The sequence below is a fragment of the Artemia franciscana genome, unplaced genomic scaffold (genome assembly GCF_032884065.1).
Source record: "Artemia franciscana unplaced genomic scaffold, ASM3288406v1 PGA_scaffold_1180, whole genome shotgun sequence".
Classification (NCBI taxonomy): Eukaryota; Metazoa; Arthropoda; class Branchiopoda; order Anostraca; family Artemiidae; genus Artemia; species Artemia franciscana.
In genome coordinates, this window is record NW_027062618.1 from 1416009 (window position 1) to 1442308 (window position 26300).

General features: G+C 36.5%; 1 protein-coding gene across 6 annotated transcripts in view; it reads left to right on the forward strand.

The window, feature by feature from the left end:
* LOC136041252 (adenylate cyclase type 3-like) overlaps window positions 1-26300 on the forward strand; it is a 248448-nt gene that overhangs the window by 61345 nt on the left and 160803 nt on the right. For all 6 annotated transcript variants that reach the window (XM_065725862.1, XM_065725859.1, XM_065725858.1 and 3 more), the window contains exons 5-6: window positions 2142-2269; window positions 14343-14501. In XM_065725862.1, coding sequence (XP_065581934.1) covers window positions 2142-2269; window positions 14343-14501 — 287 coding nt within the window. The remainder of the gene's footprint in view (window positions 1-2141; window positions 2270-14342; window positions 14502-26300) is intronic.

The window sequence follows — 26300 nt, forward strand, 5'->3', positions numbered from 1 at the left end:
TCACATCTTTTATCTATCAGTCGTGGTTGAACTTCGTTGGTGTAAGGACTCTGGGACTGTATGAAAAATTTTTAGCTTTAAAGGTCGTATTTTACTGTAATTTTTTTTCTTTCATGATTTCGTTTTGCTGAGAACGGTCCTTGGATATAGGGTTGAAATATTCATTTGAGGTTTGAGTCTCAATGTCTTACGAAAAAAAATTCTCAATAGTTCTATCTGTTATTTGCGTTGTTTGTGTCTAGGGCCAAACGAAAAGCAAGTCTTCCGCGAACGCCGAGGAAGGATGTCGTAAAGAAAGATTTAGGTGAAAGGGGAACTTTTTGAGAGGGCTTAAAGAGAGACGTCTTGAATAGATTGCGATGGAGGAGGAGCTTACGTAGCTTTGTTGGCTCCAGGCGGCTTTTTACTGCAGTGAATTGTTAGCAGTAGTAATAGTAGATATAGTCTTCTCCAATCATTACAAAACAGCATTTGCCAAGCACATTGCTGTTCATCCTAATGTGAGACAGGCTAGTTCCACCCCAAAAATTTTAAAAACCATTGCATATTTGTCCCGTAAGTATGACAGTGCTCTGGTTCGGACATTTATTTTCAGACTGTATCAATCAGCTGTTGTTTGGAGCACACATCTGTGGGAAAACATTGATACAATTAGCGAATACTGCTTATTCGTTCTCATGTTGTCTCGTTCTTTAGGAGGGTAGATCAGAACTTGATGAATTGTACATGTTACCGTGAAATCCGACATATGGGGAACGCCGACATTCACCGGTGAAAGTCCAAAATAAGGATAACTAACAAATATTTAAGACATACACCAAGCGACTATGTCTTTGTTGACCTGTCAGCTTTGTCACTCTTATGCAAGGTTTGATGGCGATAGGTTAGGTTAGATTATAAATCTCTGAAATGGCTTGGAAATTAGCTTAAAATATCAGAAATATAAATCTCAGAAATGCTCAATATTCACCATTAGTCCATGGTGAATGTCAATGAACACATAGTCGCTTGGTGTATGTCCAAAATATTTGTTAAATATTCTTATTTTGGACTTTCACCGATGTTAGTCGACATTTGTCAGACATTGGTCTTTCACCGTAACATACCTAACTTGAAATTATCGTGAACAGTAAATATAACACATATATGTTTGAATTGTTATCAACAATCTTTCATTTAGTTTCTGTTATTGGTGGGACGGGTAGCCCTTTACTGATTACACTTCGTTATGATAAAAAAAATCGATTTTCTTTCTTATTTCTATTCATATATATTCTTTTTTAGGTCATCTGTAGACAAGATGACTCTCTAGTACTTAACATTGAGCTGTGCTCAATCATGATCTACTTTGCATAGAAATTGTTTAATATTTATGGTAATGGAGCAGTCTAGCCCCAGTACGGTGAAACAAGGAAATCCAACCATTTTTCTTTCAAATTCATTTTGGGGGCTTGACAAGCGTAAGTAAACCTATAAGTTCATAGCGATACAGAGGGGATAGAATATCATGAAATCAATTTGGGTGGGATTTAAGGACTTTCAAAAAGGAAGATAGAATCGAAATCTTTGGAATACTTTTAAAAGGGTCTTAGAAGGGCTTTAGAAGGGTCTCACTGCAATTTAATTACTGTAATTTCTATAGTCTGATATCCCTAGCTGAGACTCAATGCGTCTTGAGACAGTTACTGCTGTTGGTGGTGCGCTGGATGAAAGACCAGATAAAAGGTGATTATAATCATTAAATTTACTAATTTTTAGAGGTTTCTCCAGCAAGGACTCAACATCTTCAGAAATTTTTAGTACTGTAATAGTGCTACCCCGGCTGAATGGCTGGATTGAAAGTGAATTTAAAAGGGTCTTCATACATTTTAATCACTAGACTTTCGGCTTTTTAGAGCTATCATCAGCTGATATTCTTATGAGCTTAGTGTCGCGCTGGATGACAAAATAGATGCAAAGTGTTTTTAAAATTGTTTTCATTCATTTAATAGCTAAATTTTTTATTTCTTTGAGGCGGGTCTAACAAAGAATCAAAATTCTAGTCTGTTTTTATGCTATATTATTGTTATACTGGATAAATGGTTAGATAAAATATGGTTTGAAAATAGTTTTAGTTAATAACTAAACTTTCAATTTTTTAGAGGTATCACCAGCTGAGACTCAAAATTCTTGGAGATTGTTATTACTGTATTAGCGGTGCACCAGATGAAAGGTCAGATCATGCAGTATTGTCTGTCCGAATGGGACTTTCAATGGTAAAATCCATAAAGTGAGTTGATTGGTAATATTTAATTGAGGCTATATATTTAGTTAAACTAAGATAACAAACACATGCTTATACAATTATTTATAATAAGAAAAATATCTTATAAACCCAAAAAATAATAATAATAATTATCAGACACAGGGTTTGGGGCTATAAAGAAATACATATAGCAAAGTTTACAGGTAAATGTTCTGGCTAGTTGTCAAATGCTTATGGGATCAACTCCTTCACTGACGGCGTACATTTTTTAGTGTTTTTTTTTCTATGGCAGATAGCCAATAGTTGTGTCTCACGACTATCCAACTGGGGCTAAACGAAAATCAGGTTATCCCCGAATAGGGTCGAAAGGGGTCGTGAAAAAGAATTTAAAGAAAACTTTAAATATATGGGAGGGGGCAAAGAATGAGGCTTTGAATAGATTTAGGGAGAGGAGAAATGTGTGCAGGGGTCTCGGCCTCAGGTGACTTGGTGCTGCACTGAGTTTTTAGCAGTAATTGTAGTAGTAGCACTAGTATTAGTAGTGTACAAAGTCAAATATTATCTAAAAACATCTAGATAAATAATACATTTTCTACCATTTTGTTCAAATCTGTGCATCCTACTTCGCAAAATTTCCCAATTTTGCATTTAATTTTATCTATGATGAATTTCATTTACTTTTCAGGCCTTTGTCTGTGGAGATATCTGCAACATAATTTATGCCTATCTATGAATCATAATGAATCTGTGACAAAAATACACACACACACACAAACAAAAAGTTGCAACTACCAAATGAACTTAGAAAGTCGTATTTTTATTGGTTTAGATTTCTGAAAACTTTGGTAAGCAGAAATAAACCTATCAGTTTCAAGAGACATATAGATTCATTTCCAAGGGTCCCTTTATTGAAATTTTGCTTACCAGGGAAGAGGGTTACAGAAAAAGAAAAAAATCCAAGCTGGGACTATTACTTTGGGTGCAATTTGTGACTAAATAAAGAAAACTACTTGGCGAAAATTCGACAGCTTACAAAATTTCTAAGTTACATGTTAAGGATGTTTGCAGGAATTTATTTGAACCAGATATTAATAAAACGCTATATATATATATATATATATAAATATACATATATATATATATATATATATATATATATATATATATATATATATATATATATATATATATATATATATATATATATATATATATATATATATATATATATATATATATATATATATATATATATATATATACGAGTTTTATGAAAAATACAGGAAATACTACTATTGATCACAATTATCACGACATTTCAGTGCAAGGGGGAGGGAGGCCTCCCCAATGATCGTGTTTGTGGGTCTCAATCTAATATAGCTTTTATAGGAAATGGTAGTGTGTCATTCGGCGGGAGTAAAAAGTCGTATGGCGGTGAGGGAGCTGTAGTAATCCAAGAATATGTTACTGAGATTTATAAATAAGCAATTTAGGATCTGCCTACCGGTCGATTTGTTTTGTTCTCTACTTTGTTTGATTCCTAAAAGGTCTCAGTTTTTTTTTCAGAAATGTGTTGTATCGCCTTTTCGACAGAGAAACCGTTAGATAGAGAAACGAGTTGTTGGGAGAGGGTTCTCTGGGCACGCGGTGTCATATTATGTGAGTGAGAATTCGTGTGATAGGATGTCACATTCTTTTGGATTTCTTTATTTTCAAAAGTTTACCTACGTTGAAGTTTAATAGCCTATCATCTTCGGGATTATCCTCAATTAGACATTATCCCCCTAACACTTAAGGTTAGTTTAATATCATATAGTTCTATAAACGAGGGTAAATTTGGGGATATTTGCTTTGCACACTAAAATAGAAGTTTTCTAAGCATGAGGGAGGATGTTCGACCTGTCAGATCCCGTTTTTTTTTCTTATAAGTTTTATTTTTTCACCAAGCTTCAATACTTAGAAACTAAAGTATCCCGTAAAAAATACTGTTAATTTCAACAACAAGATATTTGTTACCTCCTCTCCTATTCATAAAAGCAATTTAACACCATGGTCCAAATATACTCTTGTATCATAACATTTTTCTTAAGGATTTCCGTTTGAAAACTAAAAAATTTGGGTCTTAAAATGTACTTGTTTAGAATTTAGTAGGCTCTATCCCCCACCTCCCCAATAAAAAGATGCAAAAACTTCCATCTTAATAGTTGGTTTCAACGTACAGTACTGTTTAACTTTCCTTATTAGCGGATCAACGGTCTATCACAACCTTTCGTTTTGTATAGGCTGCATATATGTTTTGGTAAATATCCCTCATTATGTGGCTGACACCGGAGGTTATCTTACCTCTTTCGCAACAATTTAGACCAATTGGCTATCTAAAATTTTCCTCTCGACAGCATTTAGGTCATATTCAGGCAAAATTGTTGTTTTATGGAACAAAAAGGCAGATATTAGCACTTTACTTTGGCTGATCTTTTTCGTTACTTTAACCTTCTCTTGATGTTACACGACTTATGGTCCAGTGCAATCATCATCGGGCTGAAACCCTCCATAGATAAGGAATAAAACCCTTCTATGGGTATCTTTCTCTTAAACTTTTTTGTAGATTTTAGCTCCAACTTTCGATCTCAGACATGTTGAAATAACACCCATTTGCGGTATATTTTTCCCCTTTGTCTGAAGTCAGGGACGCAACTGTAACCCTAAAAACCTTACATTTGTGCTTGTTTCAAATCGGCATAAAAATTAGATTCTTTTGATGTATATATCGCTATCAACATTCTGCTTTTGGGGTTCGATTTTTACTGTCAGAGGTCATCATAAAAGTCATCACGGTAGTAGTTCATCATAATAATTTGTTTGATACAATATAATATCTGGTAGCGTTCAAAACTAAAAATGACATGTTCTTTAAGTAATTGTTTTAACCCCTTTTATGGATTTAAAATCAAAGGTCTTATGTGAAAACACAAGAGCTAAGAGCTCATATGGCACTTGTAACGAGGTTGGAAGAGCCAAGAGCTCATATGGCATGATATCTAACAAAATTCTTAGAATCAATAGATTGATTTAAAAGGAAAATCAGAGGCTTAATGGCGGTCGGGATTTAAAATAAGAGCTCCGAGACACAAAGTCCTTCTAAATATCAAAATTTGTTAAGATCCGATCACCCACTCGTAATTTAAAAAACATCATTTTTTCTAATTTTTCCTCTCCCTTCAGCCCCCCCCTGATGGTAGAATCGGGAAAACTACTCTATCAAGTCAATTTGTGTACATCCCTGACACGCCTACCAATTTTCATCGTCCTAGCACGTCCAGAAGCACCGAACACGCCAAAGCACTGGACCCTCCTAACTCCCCCAATGAGAGCGGATCCAATTCGGTTATGTCAATCACGTATCTACGACATTTGCTTATTCTACCACCAATTTTCGTCATGATCTTTCCATTATAAGCGTTTTCCAAGATTTCTAGTTTCCCCCTCAAACTCCCCCCAATGTCACCAAATCTGGCCGGGATTTAAAAGGAGAGCTCTGAGACATGATTTCCTTCTTGATATATAATTTCATTAAGATCCGGTCACCCGTTTTTAAGTTAAAAATACCTCAATTTTTCTGATTTTTCCGAATTAACGCCCCCGTATCTCCCCCAAAGATAGCGGATTCAGCCCGGTTATTTCAATCACGTATCTAGGACTTGTGCTTATCCTTCCCACAAGTTTCATCCCGATCTCTCCACTCTAAACATTTTCCAAGATTTTCCGTTCCCCCTCCAAGTCCCCCAATATCACCAGATACGGTCAGGATTTAAAATAACAGCTCTGAGACACAAGTTCCTTCTGAATATCAAGTTTCATTAAGATCCGATCTCTCATTCGTAAGTTAAGAATACCTCATTTTTTCAATTTTTTCTCTCCCTCCAGCCCTCCAGATGGTCGAATAGGGGAAACGACTGTTATCAAGTTAATCTGTGCAGGTCCCTGACACAACTATCAATTTTCATCGTCATAGCACGTCCAGAAGCACCGAACTCACCAAAGCACTGGTAATCACCCCTAACTCCCCCAATGAGAGTGGATCCGTTCCAATTAAGTCAAAATAGAACTTGTGCTTATTCTTCCCGTCAAGTTTCATCCCGATCTCTCCACTCTAAGCTTTTTCCAAGATTTCCGGTTTCTAAGATTTCTGTTTCCCCCCGTCCGACCCCCTTTGTCCCCGGATCCGACTCAAATTGAAAATGGAGCATATGAAACATAAGGTCTTTCTATATATCAAGTTTCATTAACATCTGATCACCCATTCGTAAGATAAAGATACCTCAATTTTCGCGTTTTCCAAGATTTTCGGTTTCTCTCTCCAACTCCCCCCAAAGTCTCCGGATCTGGTCGGTATTTCAATTAAAAACTCTGAAGCACAAGATCCTTCTAAATATCAAATTTCATTAAAATCTGGTCACCTGTTCGTAAGTTACAAATACCTTATTTTTACTAATTTATCCGAATTACCCCTCCCTCTCTCCAACTCCCCAGAAACAGATCAGATCAGGTCCGGTTATGTCAGTCACGTATCTCGGACTTGTGCTATTTCTTCCCACCAATTTTTATCCTGATCTCTCCACTCTAAGCGTTTTTCCAAAATTTTCGGTCCCCCCAACTCCCCTTCAGTGACACTCGATCTGGTCGGGATTTGAAACAAGAGATCTGAGTTACGAAGTCCTTCTAAATATGAAATTTCATTAAGATTCGATCACTCCATCGTAAGTTAAAAATACCTCGTTTTTTCTAATTTTTCAGAATTAACCCTTCCCCCAAATCCCCCAAAGAGAGCGGATCTGTTCCGGTTACTTCAGTTATGTATCTAGGACTTGTGCTTATTTTTCCCACCAAGTTTCATCCCGATCCCTCCACTTTAAGTGTTTGCCAAGATTTTAGATTTCCCCATACAACTCCCCCCAATGTCACCGGGCCCGGTCAGGATCTAAAATGAAAGCTCTGAGGCAGAATATCCTACTAAATATCAAATTTCATTAAGATCTGATCACCCATTTGTAAGTTAAAAATACCTCATTTTTCTAATTTTTCCGAATTAACCGTTCCCCCACTCTCCCCCAGATGGTCGATTTGGGGAAATGACTATTTCTAATTTATTCAGGTCTGATCCTGATACACCTGCCAAATTTCATCGTCCTAGCTTATCTGGAAGTGCCTAAACTAGCAAAACCGGGACCGATAGACAGACCGACAGAATTTGCGATCGCTATATGTCACTTTGTAAATACCAAGCGCCATAAAATGTTAGGAGAAGACAAGAATGCCATGGCTGCTGAGTTATGGAACTATTTGTAATACTAGGCATATCAGGTGTATATCTGCTAAGATCAATCAATAAATCAATCTATCAATATTTATTAATTCAAACTAAAAATATGCAAAACAATATTGTGCCCCAAAAGAGAGCAGAGCTCGTAAGGCTGGGGCAGTACAAATGCATAGAAAAAAAAAAACCAACGTCTCGTCATACTAATAATTCCAAAAAGAGAAAAAAAACTAAGACTAAAAAACATACAAGGTAGGAGATAATAGAGGAGGTCACCCCAGCGTAAGAACAACACAGCAAAATACATACTAAAATCTATTATTAATCATTCCCGACATCCAGGCAAAGAACTATTTTTGAAATATGTTTTTTTCAAAGAAAATCGACTTGAGAAACGTCAGGACTTATTTACTTATAAACGTCGGGACTTATTTCTACTAAGTTAAGTTTATTTACAACACGAGGAATCTGGTATCTGATTGAGAATCTAGCTCTTTCTGATTTGATTGGCGGAAGGCGATACTTATTGGAGCGGATGAAGGGGGCAGGAGAAGGGGGAGTCCCAATTATACCCAAATCATGGAAATAATTTGTTGAGGATTGGATATCGTAATACCACATTGCTGTATGCACGTCCTTCAATTGTTTGAGATTAATTATTTTGAGAAAAATATATAAAGTTTGGGTTTCTGACAGATTTTTAAGTCTCGTAGGGCGATGAACAAAAGTACCTAGGATTCTAATTGCCTTATTTTGAATTATCTGAAGAGGTTGCAGATGGACCATAAATGTGTTGAGATAAACTATGGGGCAACAAATAAGATATGATTCAATTAGAGAATGGTATAAAATTTTAAGGATGGAAAAAGGAAACACCTATTTCAATCTATGAAGAAAACCTAAGTGATGGGTAAGTTTCAATCTCAAATAATCAGAATGCTTACGGAAAAATAAAAGCTCATCGAGAATAATCCCAAGTTAACGAAATGAATGTACTCTTTTTATCCTACTTTGATTTACAATTAAGTTATCTATGGTAATTTTATTTATCGCCCGCTGTGACCCCCCGAAATCATGAATTCATGAATTCAGTTTTAGAAAAGTTCGGAGCTAGGGAGTTACACGCAAACCATGTATTCAGGGATTTCATTGTTGTCACCATTTTCTCAACCAACAAAGATGGGTTATTAGCTTTTACTGTCACAGCCGTATCATCTGCAAAACTTACTGCTAAGCTATTATCTTGTGGTATACACCTTGGGAGGTCATTTATATATATATTAAAAATAGTAATGGCCCCAATACTGATCCCTGGGGGACTCCAGTATCATCAATAACGATGTGGCTTGACAGATGTCCATTTATTTCTACCTGAATTTTTTGATCCTGCAGGTAAGATTTTATTAGATCTAGGTCTTTACCTCTAATACCTGTGTTATTAATTTTTTCCATCAAGATTTCATGGTTTAGCGTATCAAATGCCTTTTTATATCATAGAAGAGAGCAGACACATGATTATCATTATTTAGTGAATGATTAATCTCTAACATATGAGATATCAAGGAGGCACACTCGTGCCTCTTTAATGAGGCGAACCACGACAATGTTAAGCGATCTTCGGTTCCAGTGGTTGCAGAGGGATAGGGAGGGATGCATTTCGTAGCCCGAGCTCCAACTAAGAAACCTGCCAAATTTCATCCCCCTCCGACTTATTCTTCATGGGGAAAATCTGGCCAAAAGTTTCGACCCCCCAACCCCACCCCCCCTTTAACGTTGTCCGACCCATTTCCCCATAAGAGCCCATGTTAATTTTTGAAATTCTTAAAAGTTATTTAAAAGTTATATTTATACACATGTAGGTATTTCGACTTCAAACATGCCCGGTTAGCTCAGTCGGTAGAGCGTGGGACTTTTAATCCTAAGGTCAAGGGTTCAAGTCCCTTATCGGGCGGTTTTTTTTCACAAAATATGAAAAAAACTTCGTTTTCTTAAAGAGTTAAAGAGGCTGCGTCCCAAAGTCGAACCTTAAAACGTACAGTAATTAGGAGAGGCAGTCCCAATTCCTGTACGAGGAGTACAGGAATTATTAATTTACATCCACCATGGATTGTAGAAAAACGTACAGAAATAATATGAAAAAAACTTCGTTTTCTTAAGAGTTAAAGAGGCTGCGTCCCAAAGTCGAACCTTAAAACGTACAGGAATTAGGAGAGGCAGTTGGGGGGCTGTCGCCCCCCAAACCCCCCGCTTTTAAAGACTCTTTTGTCCAGGTTGTTTGTTGTGGGAGGCTGCCGCCCCCCTAACCCCCCGCTCTTGGCTTCGGAAAGGCCCTCTTTTAATTAACAAAAAATTGAAATGAATGAATAATGGAATAACTTCGAAAAATGTTAAACACTAGAGGACAGGAGAACCATTGCGCCGAAACTAGTAATTAGTAACAATGAAGTCCCCCCACAACAAAAAACCTGTACAAAAGAGTCTTTAAAAGCGGGGGGTTTGGGGGCGGCAGCCCCCCCCCCCAACTGCCTCTCCTAATTCCTGTACGTTTTAAGGTTCGACTTTGGGACGCAGCCTCTTTAACTCTTTAAGAAAACGAAGTTTTTTTCATGTTATTTTCTTAGCTAAGGGAGATACACGCAGCCAAATTAAGTATAACTTGAATAATACATATTCTGTTCAGTTCAGTTCGCTTAATAATTAAATAAAAAAAGTTTTTTTTTACAGAAAGTAAGGAGCGACATTAAAGCTTAGAACAAACAGAAATTATTCCATTTATGAAAGAAGCTGTCCTCTCCTAAACGCCTCCCTCTTTACGTAAAAGTTTGACTCTTTTTTACAACTCTACTTTTTAAAACAATAAAAAAGCTTTAGCGTAAAGAGCGGGGCATTTATGAGTGAACAGTCCCTTTCATATACGGAATAATTTCTGTTCGTTTTAAGTTTTAATGCCGCTCCTTACTTTCAGTTAGAAAAAACATGTTTTTTTTATTTAATTGTTGAACGTTTTGAATTAATGCAGATTTTGATTTTGGCTCACCGTATATGAATAATTAAAATGACGTATGCATATTAATTTTACTTTTTTTGCCTAAATGGCTTTCTCAAATTTTGATTGGACGATCTTGAGAAAAAAGGGACGGGGAGGGGCCTAGTTTCCCTCCAATGTTTCTGGCATTGTGAAGGGGACGACCCCCTTCATAAAAATAGTAATTTCTGTTCATTTTAAGATTTAATGTTGCCCCTTACTTTCGGTTGAAATTTGTTTTTTTTATATATTTAATTTCTGTTTTTTTAATGCTGTTAAATCCATCGTCCCTTCATGGAAATTCTTTTCCTCCATGGAAAATTCCTCCATGAGAATATCCTCCGACGTAACCCCCTCCACCAGAAAAAAATCCCCTTGAAAAGGTCTGTATACTTCCCAATAACCAATACTATATGTAAACAATGGCCAAAGTTTATAACTTGCAGCCATTCCCGCAGAGACTGTGGGGATTAAGTCGTCCTCAAAGACATAGCTATTAGATTTTCCGACTGTGCTGAACAAAATGGTTATCTCAAAACTTTGATCCAGTGACTGTGGAAAAAATGAGCGTGGTAGGGGGCCTAGTTGTCCTCCAATTAGTTTGGTCACTTAAAAAGGACACTAGAAGTTCTAATTTCCCTTCGAATGAGTCCTCTTGCGACATTCTAGGACCACTGAGTCGATACGATCACCCCTAGGAAAAAGAAAAAAAAACAAATAAACACGCATCCGTGATCTTTCTTCTGGCAAAAAAAAGATACAAAATTCCACATTTTTATTCCACATTCAAGATGAGCTTGAAGCCTCAACAGCAGGGCTCTCTAAAACGCTGAATTTGATTGTGTGATTTTCATTAATATTTTATGACTTTCATGGGTGTTTCCCCCTTTTTCAAAAATAAAGCAAATTTTCTCAAGCTAATAACTCTTAATGGCCATGTTTAAACTTGAAGTAACTTATCAAACAGTTCATGGTAACTAACTGTAGTAAGGAGCGACCCGGCTCAATAGTAACCGAAACTCTAAAAAATGGAATTTTGATACCAATAGTTACATCAAAAGAATCACATTTTAATGCTGATTTTAAATATATAAGTTTCATCAAGATCAGTATCACGGATGCGTGTTTGTATATTATTTTTTTTCCCAAGGGGTGATTGTATCGACCCAGTGGTCCTAGAATATTGCAAGAGGGCAAATTCTAGAATATTGCAAGAGGGCAAAAACAAAGAAAAAATAAATATGAAAAAGTTTTTTCAACTGGAAGTAAGGAGCAGCATTAAAACTTAAAACGAACAGCAATTATTACGTATATGAGGGGCTCACCTCCTCCTAGTACCTCGCTCTTTACGCTAAAGTACTTTTAGTAATTTTAACTATTTATTCTACGGCTTTTGTGGTTCAGGGGTCGTTCTTAATGAATTGGGACAAAATTTAAGCTTTAGTGTAAAGAGCGAGGTACTGACGAGGGGGTGAACCCCTCATATATGTAATAAAAACACGAGAATACAAAAGTTCGTTACGTAAGCTAATTTATAAGTTACGTATATCTTTTGCTATTAAAAACATTCGTAAAAAATTAAAGTAACCTTTTGAAGTAACCAAAAAATCGGAGGGCAACTAGGCTTCCTCCCCCGCTCCTTTTTTTTCTCAAATCATTCGATCAAAACTATGAGAAAGCCATTTAGCCAAAAAAATAAATATGCAAATTTCGTTTTAATTATTCCTCTGCGGAGAGCCAAAGTCAAAACATGCATTGATTCAAAACGTTCAGAAATTAAATAAAAAAAACAAGTTTTTTTAACTCAAAGTAAGGAGCGACATTAAAACTTAAAACGAACTGAAATTATTTCGTATATGAAAGGGGCTGCTTCCTCATCAACGCCCCGCTCTTTACGCTAAATTTTTTTATTGTTTTAAAAATAAGAGTTGAGAGAAAGAGTCCAACTTTAGTGTAAAGAGCGGGGCGTTGATGAGGAAGCAGCCCCTTTCATATACGAAATAATTTCTGTTCGTTTTAAGTTTTAATGTCGCTCCTTACTTTCAGTTAAAAAACTTTTTTTTTATTTAATATATTTAAAACCAGGATAAAATACAATTCTTTTGATGTAACTAATGGTATCAATGTTCAGCTTCTTAGCGTTTCCATAACTATGCAGCTGGGTCATTCCTTACTTACACTTCGTTACCACGAACTGTTTGACAAAATTATACAACATATAACATCAATCCAAGGGGCCGAATAAAGAAAGACGTGAAAGTATTTGACATTGGGTTACTAAATATGTAGCAAAAACTTACCGAACAAAACTCTTAGCAACAAACAAAACAAAAACAAACAAAAAAGGAAATCAAATAAACAAATTATAACCAATCTTTCTCATGAAAATAGAATAAATGTTCAAAAAAGAATAGTAATAACCAGAAAAAAAGGAAAGAAAAAAAAGAAAAAAAGAAGAAGGAAAAAACATCTATTAACCAAGACCCAAAGAAAATTTTTCATTTTACTTTTAAATAAACCAAGCTGCTCTCCACTTGAATGTTCACTGGAAGAGAGGTCCAAACCGTAGGGCCTAGAATCTGGACCGAAATACACGCTCGAGCTCCAATCCTGTATTCAGTGACTAGATTATCAGCATTGCGGGTACTGTAACCGTGAAGTGATCTATTTTCTCTGTAAAAACCAAGGACTGACACAATTGTAACACTGGTGCGAGAATATTCTTGCTTGATAATTGCGAAGCTGTCCAACATTAAACACTTTGAGTTTGTTAAAACACTCCGGAGTGTCTTTAACTTTTTCCAAGTATCCACCAATAAAGTTGTATCACTTGGTTCTGAAGAAATGGAACTAGTCAAAAATTTGAATTAAAGTTGCTAGACTCAACACACACCCGTATGAGATTTAAGGGTGAACTAAAGCGTTATATAAAAGTATTAAAATTTGTGCTGGAAAAATTCATAAAACGTCTAATTGCTCCAAGTCCTCGTTCTGCTCTTATGAAAATATTTTTTTTCCTCGTCAGTCCTCATAAGTTAGGATACGTCTAGAAAATGATCTCCCAGCTTATAAAAGTGGTTGCTTGGCCTGTAGTAACATTATTCTTGTTCATTTGGAAGTACATGAAACATTTGTTTCAGCTGAAGTAGATAATGCCTATCTGACTGCTTTCCCTTCATTCAAGCGGCGCTAACATGTAGATACAGCATAGAAGTTCATAGAAGTCAACGTAGGCGCATATATAAAAGCCACCTTTAAGCACAAGTGATAAAAATATAGTGAAAAATTAAGCTTCTGATAGGTAGAATTTGAAATTCTAGCTCGACCTAGAACTGGATCTTAAACTATAAGTTGTTTCAACTAAAAACCAAATTATACATACGAAGGGGCAACTGCCTGGATACTGATGTCTGGAGAGACACGTGCCTAAAAAATTTAATTCCAGACATGCATATGAACACTGATTAGAGTGACTGAATTATAATACGAATTGCATTCTAATTTTAAATATTCAATAATTACTAAGGTGATACTTTTTTTTACAGACTGAAAGACTGTCTTAACAGTGTGAATTCACCATTAGTTGTCCATCCTTAGTGAAGGTTATCTCTCCTTTAGATTTTGCATAAATTAAGCATTAGCGAGAATTAATTTGGATCAATTACATTGGATTAGAGCCTAGAAAGATGAATAATCAGACTAACCCCATAAGCCGTGCTTCTAGAGCAGATTGCGTTAATTGTCTACTTTTTAAGGTTTGTTCGTGAATCAACAGGATCACCGGTAGATATGCGTGTAGGAATTCATACTGGTGCAGTTCTTGCTGGTGTATTGGGTCAGAGACAGTGGCAATTTGATGTTTATAGTCGAGATGTTGAGCTGGCAAATAAAATGGAAAGCACTGGCTTGCCAGGGTAAGATCACAGCTCAAGGGTCATATTTTTTAAACATTTGTATATTTATCTCATCTTACTGTTGTTAATTTTATCAGAAAAGATAATTAATTTGCTTTGCAAATTTTTTATTATCTCGAAAAAGATACCTAAGAAAAGAACAATTTCATTACCACAATCTAAACAAGCCAGTGAGTTACTTTCCATAGGAAATAGCATTCTCGGAAATCCTTCCTATTCCTTTTTTTAATGATTTTGTCTCATCCCTCACTCAAAAATTGGTTTGAACGTCTTAGGCTCTTTGGTGTAGTTAGGCAAAAACATCTATGCTTTAAGGACTGTGTCTTGTGGAAGGTGGAAAATATCTGGTTTATGAGAAGGACAACTATAGAAATATATCTGAGAACAACTTTCTATGGCAAGTAAACTAAAAGCCTGTTGATATTTAAAGAAAGATGTTCGATTTTCTAGTTTCAAGGGCCTGTTCTGTAAAACAATGGAAAAACTTACTTCATTTGTATAAGTTTTTTATTTCTTTTTTGTACTTCTTCTTTGCCCCTTTTCTTTTGTTAAGGATACCATATCTCAGCTAATATAATAATTTATTTATAACCCACAAAATACATAAAACTGTGGAATAAACACACAAAAAAAGAACAAACAAGAAAAACATAACAACATAAATAACATAACAGCATAACAACATACAACATAAATAAATTACCTCAATTCAAAAATGGCGAAAGAGGGTCAAAAACACCAATCATTTGCTGAGTTTTAAGAGATATATCTTCAGATAAATGTTTCAGTTGCGAGGGTGCATCAATGATGCCAAATTTAGAAACGACTTTATGATTTCGATACCACCGAGGCAGACGCAGCAAATACTTGCAATACTTAAAATATCCTGAGCGTATTTTCTTTGTATCCTTCTTGCGAAGGAGGAAAGCAAAACCAGAAAGATAAAAAACACCAGGGGCACAAAAACTAGAATAAAGACGGCATAGTCCTTTTCGGTTATACCGACCACGATTTGGTGAAAATTTTCCGTAACCAACCCACATACTTTTCAGCACGCTGGACTTAATAGCGGAGCAAGTAGACGAAAGTGACGTGGAAAAAGAGAGACCCAACCATTTAATACTTGCTGAACATGGTATAGTTGAAGAACCCAAACCAAGAGGTGATGCTGGTGGAGGACTCCCAAAACACAAAAACTCACATTTGGAGGCATTAACTGAAATGCCTACCGTGGATAGCGCGGCTGAAAGCCGTTCAAAGCTGGTAATTAGACTATGTTTTGTCCAGCTAAAAAGCAGAGCATCATCAGCATATGCAATTTGACTAATGCCTAAATTATCATTGTAAAAAATTGAGGTTGAAGATGTTGGAGACACGAAGCTAAAACCCATTTAAATATGCTCGGGGATAACACGGCACCTTGCCTAACGCCTTTTTAACAGGAATATACTCCCCTACAGTATCGTTCCACTTCACCCTAACTGAAGAATTAGCATACCAATACTTAAGCACGGAAACAATAGAAAGGTTAACACCTGAGGCTGCTAAAGAAAGCAAAGAATTTGAATGAATTACATTGTCAAAAGCACTGGATATGTCAACAGTAAAGCAATACAGGGGACTTTTTTGAGCAACAACTTATTTCATTAGCCGACCCACAATATGGTGAGCTTGAACGCAGCCCATACCTTTTCTAAAACCAAGCTGGAAGGGCGTAAAATTGCACTTGGAGTTAATGGCCGGTAGCAGTACATATTCAAATAGCTTACTAACAAAACAAGACACAGTGATAGGACGGTAATTAGAGCAAGCACTGGGGTCCTTACCCCTCTTGACTATGGGATATATACAACCGGACGAAAAAACTATCTGGTACAACGTACTGTGCCAAACACATCTGAAACAATAACTGCAAATGCTTCAGCAGTTCAGGACAATCATAAGCAAAAAACTTGAAGCAAAGACCATCACTGTCGAGAGACTCAGACTTATTCCGTTGCTTAAGAGCTCGGAGTATAACACCAGATTCCACCGACAACACTTGAGATGGGTTAACACAAATTGGGAGGATTGAGTTGACAAGCTTTGTAAAATGATTTTGGAGATTAACATTAAATGAAATCGAAATATTTTTATAATGAGAAACAAAGTCACATAGCTGAAGAGAGGAATTAATTGGAGGTGAACACTTTACACTGTTTATAAAACGATCCCAGGATTTCTTGTCACAAGGACCATCCCAGGCATTCAGTCTCGCTCTACGGAGGGAATATTTGTACTCTCGTTTGGTTTTCTGTTTTATTTGATGTACTGAACGAGAAGGAGGACGATCAAAGGCTATCCACATACGGAGCCAGAACTTAACTTTTTGTTTAGCCATCTTCACTTTAGGATCAACTTTCCAAAAGGGAATGCGAGTACCCGTTCGTACGCGCTCAGAGGGGACAGCTTTTAGCGGCAGACTTGAGACAGAACACTATTCGCTGATAATACGAGTTGAGATCTATCCGAGTTGAAGTTGTACATACAGATGCTTGCAATAAGTGGAAAGGCACTTTAATAGATGTTAATAACTGGGACAATGTCAATACATAAAGTGGAACATTGGTATTTTCCCAATTTAACTTTGAGAACCACTTGGGAGAGTTACGTTGCACAGAGCTCGCCATGGAGCTAGATAGTTGGCACGTGATTGGTAAATGATCTTCGTCGATTTTAGAGTCGTCCAAATGAACTATTGATGAAAGTAGAGTTGAATCTGACACAATTACATGATCAAGGTTGGAAGTAAGACCACCACGATTTTCACCACGTCTTTTTCTTATTTTTCTTACTTTGATTTTTATTACTATGAACTTCAAAAAGTTCAAAATAATAGTGAAATCTGTGAAATTTAAAATATATTAAAGAGTCGTACGCACAAGGGCAAAAGATAGTTGCTTCTTCGTTGGCTAGAATATAACTCTGATCTTGACTCTTGAGTAGCAAGTGAAGACACAAACAATGCATATTGGTGTCTATGCGACATTTATATCCAATGTCTCTTATCCACTCTTCAGTGATTTGAATAAAACAAGTGATTTTTGAACAAGACTTTCTCCCATCTCCAATTTGATGCCTAGTATGAAGTTGCTCTTGTCGATTGTATTCTCAAAAATACATATGATATACTTAAAAAGATCTTACATATGACATAGAAGTTAAACTACATTATTGGGCACTAGTTAGCGAGTATTGGATAGAAACAATGAATTCTAGTGAATATCCTTCGTCACATTACCATACAAGGAATTCAGTAGTATGAATGATTTGTGTTGTTCTATCAGTTAAAGAATCTCCGCTCATAAGAGTGGTACCTTTCATTTCAAATACTTAATGGAGTATGGCAAGATCTACATTAGTTCATCCATTGACAGTGAAAAGGTTATTTTCAATGATAATCTGAGTGGAAATCTTGGTTTTAAACAGAATATATTCAATGGTAGAAGTACCTGGAAGCACTAGTGGAATGAATAGTGTCATTTTCGCTGACTACCCACATGGCTTCTCCTCGGATAGTTGTTTATTTCTTTGCACTTCATTCGATGAAACATCAAAAGTTTTTAATATCAATGTTCTCCTCCAAAGTGTTCTTGAACGAAAAACCAGACAAGATCACATTCATAATTACAATATAAAGCCATTTTCAATATATCCCTGTAAACACTTCCTATTTGGAACTCTAAATTGGGTGATCCTTTAATAATAAGAAAAGGTTTGGCCGTCATTACATGTCATTTTGATCCATTCAATAGCAAGATGTCGAATAGAAAAATTTTATTTATTTGTCCTGATATTGATTGCTATGTTGCTACTTTTGGTCCAAAACAAATGGATCATGGAATGGAATATTTCAAAGATCGTTCATCAATGTCAGACTATGGTCTTGACAGATGGTTTGCTAAGCTGCTTCGCTCTGCACTACCCTTGGCTGAAAAATATATGTGCCAGCTGCCACGGATTTTGTGTCCTATACACTACACCATTGGGACTCTAGCAAAGATTTTAAAAAAGTGTTTTAGAAATCTCGGGTCCAGTGCCCGATCCCTTGGCGAGCGATTGAAATGTAGGTAAAGTGGAAATGGTTTTAAAAGGTCGAGAAATACTGCATAACGTATCAGTGTATTCTGGTCAGAAACGATTGACTTTACTGTTGACAAGGAAGAAGAAGAAGAAATCAAGGAAGAAAATCGTTCGATCAAAAAAGGATTTCTTTTACTACACTGAAATGGTGTGTCTACTGCATAACGATTCCCATCCATCAATCGCTTCATCCTAAAATCTATTCAATGCAGAAAACGTTGAAATGCGAGTAAAAGATGGTGACTATGAGGATTTCTACCTTCAACAACCGTTTCCTGAAAATGTTCATTTTTAAATGAACATATATCTTCTGCATTTATAGATTTACATGTGGTAGTCAAGAAATTTGACAGTGAAATGTCAAGTCTTGCTAATGGAATATCCTATGAAAATTATGTATTGCGTAGTTTATTTCGACAAATCAGTGTCTGAATAAATGTAACATTAGTGAGCAGTAGCAACAATCTCTCAAATTATACGAGCTACACACAGTTCATGTTGATGACATCAAATTCATATAACGAATTGAGGATTTCAGCCAATGGATATGAATGTTAGACATACACTGACACAACAGATGCACTTAGACAGGCGAAGACTAGTGAATTACGTTTAGTTGGGAAAATAAATCATGAGACATATAATATACCCCAATGGCTACCACCAAATATTAAGGTGGACATAAAATTAACGCTTTCTCCATCCAATTTCATTTGACGAAAGAAACCTGCTGCATCACCTGATGTTACAGTCTCTCTCACATCGGCTATACTTCATGTACAAAACCAACAGGTTATGAGTTTCGCTGATTTGGCAGTGGAAAAACTGAGAGCTAGCGGAAATAATATCAAACTACTTGTTCCTCATACAATCATAAATCAGCGACAATTTGCCACGGGTTCACACACCTTCACTGACTTTCCATTTATCAATGATGAAATTTCTTCAAACCTGGCATTGGTATTTCTAAAAAGTGATAGCGCTATAGGATCAAGGACAGTTCCCCTGTTTGAATTTGCTCAATGATTTCACATATCTTGCATACACATCATCCTGTTCAAGGCTCAGTCGACATCCTCTTGTAATTTCTAATGCTAAGTTTGGCACACTTGTTTTTGTATCATTGCTACTGCCAGCTCCACTGTCGACCTCTAATAGTGTAGACAAACCGCTCATGTTTCCAAGTATGTATTGTCAAATAAAAACTTGATGAAAAAGAATACATTCAAATTGTTCTCTCTCTGAATTCTACTTTCTTGCTAAAATAAAATATATTTGGAATCCAGCCTTATATTGGATCTGGTTGCTATGGCTGCGTGCTAGGACCTGATAGATATATGCAAGTGAGATTCTCATAGAATTATGCAACAGAGATGTACCCTCTGTAGTTGCATCTGAAATTTAAGTAGAACAAGCCATAGGCCAGACCTTTGGACTATTGACTCTATCTTTAGAGTCTCAAGGGTCTTACCGCTGTACCTGTTACAGGATCATTACTATTAGGCTTCAGACAAAACATTGCTTGAGACCATAATACATCAGAGAATGCTACTGTAGCTGTTTCAAGCTCCTATCTGCAAAAATATCGAATTTTGTATTTTTTGCCACAAGAGAGATCACGGATGTGTGTTTATTTTTTTCCAGGGGTGATTGTATCGACCCAACAGTCCTAAAATGTCACGAGAGGGCTCATTCAAACAGAAATTTAAGGTTCCAGTGCCCTTTTCAAGTTACCAAAAAAACTGGAGGGCAACTGGGCCCCCTTCCACGCTCAGTGTTTCCCAAAGCTGCCGGATCAAAATTTCGAGATAGCCATTTTGTTCAGCATAGTCAAAATATCTAATAACCTGTGTCTTTGAGGACAATTTAATCCCCCAGAGTCCCCGGGGAAGGGCTGCAAGTTAAGAGCTTGTGCCCATTGCTTCAGTTCAGTTCATTCGGGGTTATTAAAAAAATATAAATAACAGTCATAACATACATAATGTCTCATCTCTATGCAGAAACTGCATACTGAGTCCCTTATCACCTCAAAAATCCACTTCTCGATACAACCATTGCCCCTACCAACTAAACGTTCTTAGAAGTCCCCACCTTTTCAACCAGGAGCAAGCCACTCCAATCCCCACACACACACAAAAAAGAATACTCAATAATGGCTAAAATCACTTTTCTATTTAGGTTCTTTATTCAATTTAAACTAATTCAAAACAAGATAATTTTTTATTCTCTTTTTGAAAGAACGAAGTGAGCTCCTACCTCTCAGTTCAAGCGCTAGGATACTTTAAACCTTAGCGCAGACGACATCAGGCGAAAAATCTGACCTCACTGTTGGCGTATGTCGAATTTGGATCTGTGCAGATAGTCTTGTAATTGGAAGATGCTGTTCAGCTATCAAGCGCAATATATTCCTTAAAGGTGGTGGAAGCAAGCCAGAGAGGAATCTGAAAGCAAAAACGAAGCAGGGAAGCTCAAACACCGATTTTTGCGAGAGATAATCTTCTGTGTGTTTGATGATCTTCAAGGCATTCTTGTGGATGGAATCCAGTTTTTTCAGATGGGATTTGAACGTCGACTGCTATACCATTGCGCAATACTGTAAGTGAGGTTTAATGAGTGCATTGTGGAGAAGGGTAATGGTTTTAAGTGAGAATGTGTGCTTTACTTTCTTCATGATACCCAGATTCCTTGAAAGTTCTAATTCTACAGCATGGATGTGAGGAAGGAAAGAAAGGTTTTTATCTACTATTTCTCCTAAATATTTCGCACATCCATTTGCCGGTGGTTGAACCTTTCCATGAGACGTCACAATTCCTGTTACCCGGGTGAAGGGTTCCTACACTAGAAAATAATAGGATGCAAGATTTTTCGACATTGATGACAAGTTTGTTGGCATCCATCAACAGATAGGTTCAGCTGGAGTGAAGGCAAGTCGAGTTCGCAGCCGGTCATTGTAGTATCGTCAGCAAATGCTATAAGTTCATCTTGCTCGTTAGTAATGTCCCCAGATGTTTGATAAAAGCTTAGGTTACAGCATTTTGGATCGTCATGATTCGGGTTAATGATACAAGTTAGGTCATTTACATGGATTGAAAACATATGAGGACCGAGGATTGATCCTTGGGGCACACCAAATTTTACATTAGTCGGGTCGTCACCAATGTAGATGCACCTATTTTGAAGGTAAGATTCAAACCATTGAAGGGCTATCCTTCTCACTTTAATATGTTCCAGCTTTCCCAGCAACATTGTATGATCCATACTGTCAAGTGCTTTCTAGATGTCAATAAATATAGCAGCTGCCAGAAGACCTGAGTCAAGTGCCTTGTTGATGAATAAGCTTAAGGATGCCAGTGCGTCTTTTGTTGAACGACGAGGTCAGAAGCCGAACTGACGACAATTAAAAAATCTTTTTTTTCGAGAAACTGGTAAAGTAGTCTTTGCAAGGGTTTTTCAAAAACTTTTGAAAAAACAGATAATATTGATATGGGTCGGAAGTTCGATGGATCATCCTGAGGGCCGCCATTATGCAGAGGGAATAGTCTTGCTTTCTTCTTGCTCCTGTCTTCTTAGAGACAGGTTTATCAAATAAGTTAATGGCTGTAGGATAGAAGGGAGGACTGCTTTCAGGCTTTTCTTGAGTATCCGGTCAAATCCAGATGCTGACGTGCCTTTCAAGGTCTTAACAATTAGCTCTACTTTATTTGATGTCACAGGAATTATTGCCACTGATTTGGTGCATGCTGAGCCAAGGTAATGCTTGTAGGGTTTCTGGGGACCTCTTGCAGAATTAGATGTAATTCCTTCTATCCCTGCGAAAAATGTACTGAGTTCTTTTACAGCCTGAGTAGGTTCTGTACAAGCCTCCCTGTTGACAAAAAGTCTGAAAGGCAATTCTGCTCCCTTATCATTTGATCGCAAAATCGAATTAATGACCTTCCAGACTTTTCGTCCATCTTTCCCCCTTTCAGATATTTTATTATTCACATAATCTCTTTTTGCTTTCTTCAGAACTGAATGAAGACATTTCTTATACGTCTTGTACGTCTGAATTTTATTTCTTATACTATTTCTCTAGGTTTCTTGGTTTGGGTGGTTTCTGCAATTTACCCATAACTTGTTTTCTTATTTATGCACATGAGTAAGCTTTTAGTAACCCTTGGACATATTGGTGTATTTTTTCTTCCACGGTTTCTTAGTTTCTCTTTCAAACAGCATGTTTTATATGCAGCTACAAACGCATTGTGGAAAATTTTAAAACCTTTATTCACATTTTCATTTAATAGGATACTGTCCCAATAAACTTTTTTTTAAACTCATCATTTAACAGTTTAAGATTCTCCTCTTTAAGATTAATTACGTGTAGATCCTGGTTAGTTTTTACGAGCGGAGTTGACATCCTCGCTGTGTTGAAGACAGTGTGTATGGGACAGTGATCAGATGTGTCGGTGGTGATGATTTATACTATCGCCGGATATAATCTAGAAAAGATGTTGTCAATCAGTGAATGTGCATTTTCTGTTACTCTGGTTGGAATTGTAGTTGAAGGGTAAAGATTAGACCCTGACATAATAGTGAGAAGATCCACTGAGCTGTTTTTTAGAGGAAAGGCTAGATTAATATTAAAATCACCCATGAGAATCAAACCTTGGTTCTGGTTTTCTATCAGCTGTAAAATCTGAGTTAGTATATCCATAAAAGCAGAAACAAAACCAGATGGTGAGCGATATTTTTCTCCAATCAATATCTTTTTCTTGGAAGGTCCATATCGCTCAAGGAAAAGTGATTCGAAAATGCCTTCAAAATTCCGGCTCAGTTGGTTGTTAATATGCACAGCACATGCATTCCTCGCATAAATAGCCAATCTTCCTATGCGAGCTTCTTTTCTATGTAGAAACTTTGATGTATAGCCTGGGTATCTGGGAGGCTATCCGTTTGTCCCGTAAGGAATGTCTCACATAATCCAATTATGTTGGGTTGCAGTTGGTGGCACATTGAAGTTAGCTCCATAAACGACGAACATAATCCTTGACAGTTAAGTTGAAGCACAGAGAACTGAGATTCAGAGCGTCCCTTCATCAAACCTATTAAATCAACATATTTACTTCTAGGAAAATTACTTTCACTTAATAACGGCAAATCATCTTCATTACTTATTTTTTCATCAAAAATTTTCTCCAAACCAAAAAAGAAATTCTCTAATTGTTTTAACCGATTACAATTTTGTGGTAATGAAGAAGTGACTACCCCCCGGATGAAGAACAGGAACTCATTAGTTACCTATAATTTCCAGGGGACAAGGCCATATCTTGGAGTGAAGCAAAAGCCATGAGAAGTACACACATCCGTAGGAACTTTTTTGAACTCCGAAAAAGAAAAAGAAAACAAAGAAAATGGAATAACATGGATAAAAAATTCACTGAAATACACATTTTAGACAGACAAATGTAAGCAAGCGGCAATCAACTTGTACTGACAACTACTTATGAAGGAGAAAAAATACATAAAATATCGAAAAATGAAAGAAGGTTCAAGAACTTAATCAGCATCCGACCGCTGGCAAGGATGGGGGAAAATCAACATAGAAATCTAAAATATTGGCAATCAACTTATCCTGACAAAACTTTTGAATGAAAGGAACACACATAATTATGACTCTGAGTTTAATTCCTCAGGTTGAATAGTTGGCAGTTTAACTGGGTCAAAGCATTCATCTAGATATTTCGCCCATCTTGAATATTTAGACTTTTTAACTTCCAACCACATTCTGACGCCTCGTTGGACAAGACGAGTTTCATCAACTTTCTCAGCTGTCACTTTAGATATTTTTAGCTTGTACCCTAATAACAAAAGTTCCTTTCTTCTTTTACCAAGCTCCGCCGGTAGGTCCGTCGATATACTGAACCCCGTCTTCTTAAGTTTTCCACACTCCTTCATGATCACCGACCGGTCGAAGCCATCTAGGCTTACAAAAATAGGCTCTACAATTTTGTTTCGCTGTGTCCCACTTCGGAGACTCAGAACACTCTCTGGTTCTGGTCGACTATATCTCTTTGAAATACGATAAATGGCATTCATACGTATTTGGTTAGCGTTCGATATTCAAAGTTTAGCCTCAAAAAATGAGGCTAGTCTGCCGAAGATTCTCTGAGCCTTGCGACGCTTCAATTCTGTGTATAATGATGTTATTTTTTCTTGCATATAGTTCTGTTCACAAAGTAGAAGTCTTCACTTGGAGGAGCTCAGTCTTGAGCAATTTATTTTCTGCTCTGAGTAGTTTATTTCCAGTCTGTAACTTCGAAATTAACTGTAGTACGTCGTCCATCTGCCGGTCAAAATGCTCTTTTATCACTGCTATTACTAATTTCTGACGATAATGCCGCTTTGCCTATCTAATATACTAAAACATCATCGAGTGAAACTTACTCGCAAGGGCCCCGTTTTGTAATAAAACCAGTTATTACTAGGGCCCGCTTTCATCAAATGCAAATCTGAAATCCTATTCGATAGAGCTTGTTCTCAGTGAAAAAACACTGTAACTCAGTGAGTGTCACTGAGTGACAGTGACTCTCACTGTCACTCAGTGAGAACCACACTACATGAATGCTCAGCGATAAATGCTCAGCATATAGTACTGGTTATTGGGAAGTATAAGGACGTTTTCGGCGGAATTTTTTTTTTTGGTGGAGAGGTGTTATGGGGAGGGTGTACGTGGGAAGATTTTTAAAAGGGTTAATTTTTCATGGGGGAAGAAAATTTCCAGGTAGGGCCACTTGATTTCCCAGCATTATTTAAAAACAATCAGAAATTAAATTAGAAAACAAGTTTCTTCAACTGAAAGTAAGGAGCTACATTAAAAATTAAAACGAACATAAACTATTACGTATATGAGGGGTTTCACCCCCCTTTTTCAAAACCTTGCTCTTAACGCTAAAGTTCAAGTTTGTTAAATAATGGCCGAAAAAAGCAATAATATTTTTACGTTATTTTTTGGCGAATCTTAGCATTTGATTTTATCTCAAGCAGCTTCATAACTATGATTTTTATGTGATAATTAACCAGAGATATTGTATATTTTCAGCTTGTGGTTGTTATTAAAAAAAAAAAAAACTAGTTTTTTCCAACTGAAAGCAATGACCAACATTAAAACTTAAGACGAACAGAAATTATTACTTATATGAAGGGCTTCCCCTTCTCAGTACTTCACTCTTTACACTAATGTTTGGCTTTTTGCTCCAATTGTTTAAGAATTACTCCTGACAGACAAGCACCGTCTTTTCCTCCTTTTGGAACACATTTGAAAGTTATTTGCATCCTACAGGGAGGGTTAAGTAGTTAAGTGAACTAAGTCAGACAGAACAATGTCTAAACAGAGAAATGTGAGCTGCAAAGCTGAACAAGTAATAAAAATAGCATCTGAAAGAAAAAGCAAATAGCATAAAAACTCTGTATAAAAAAGGCAAAATTAATATGCAAACTCCGTTTTAATTATTCATGTACGTTGAACCAAAATCAAAACCTGCATTAATTCAAAGACGCTCAAAAGTTAAATAAAAAAACAAGTTTTTTTTAACTGAAAGTAAGGAGTGACATTAAAACTGAAACGAACAGAAACTATTTCGTATATGAAAGGGGCTGTCCCATCTCTTTAAGCTAAAGTTTGTTACGAAGTAAACATGT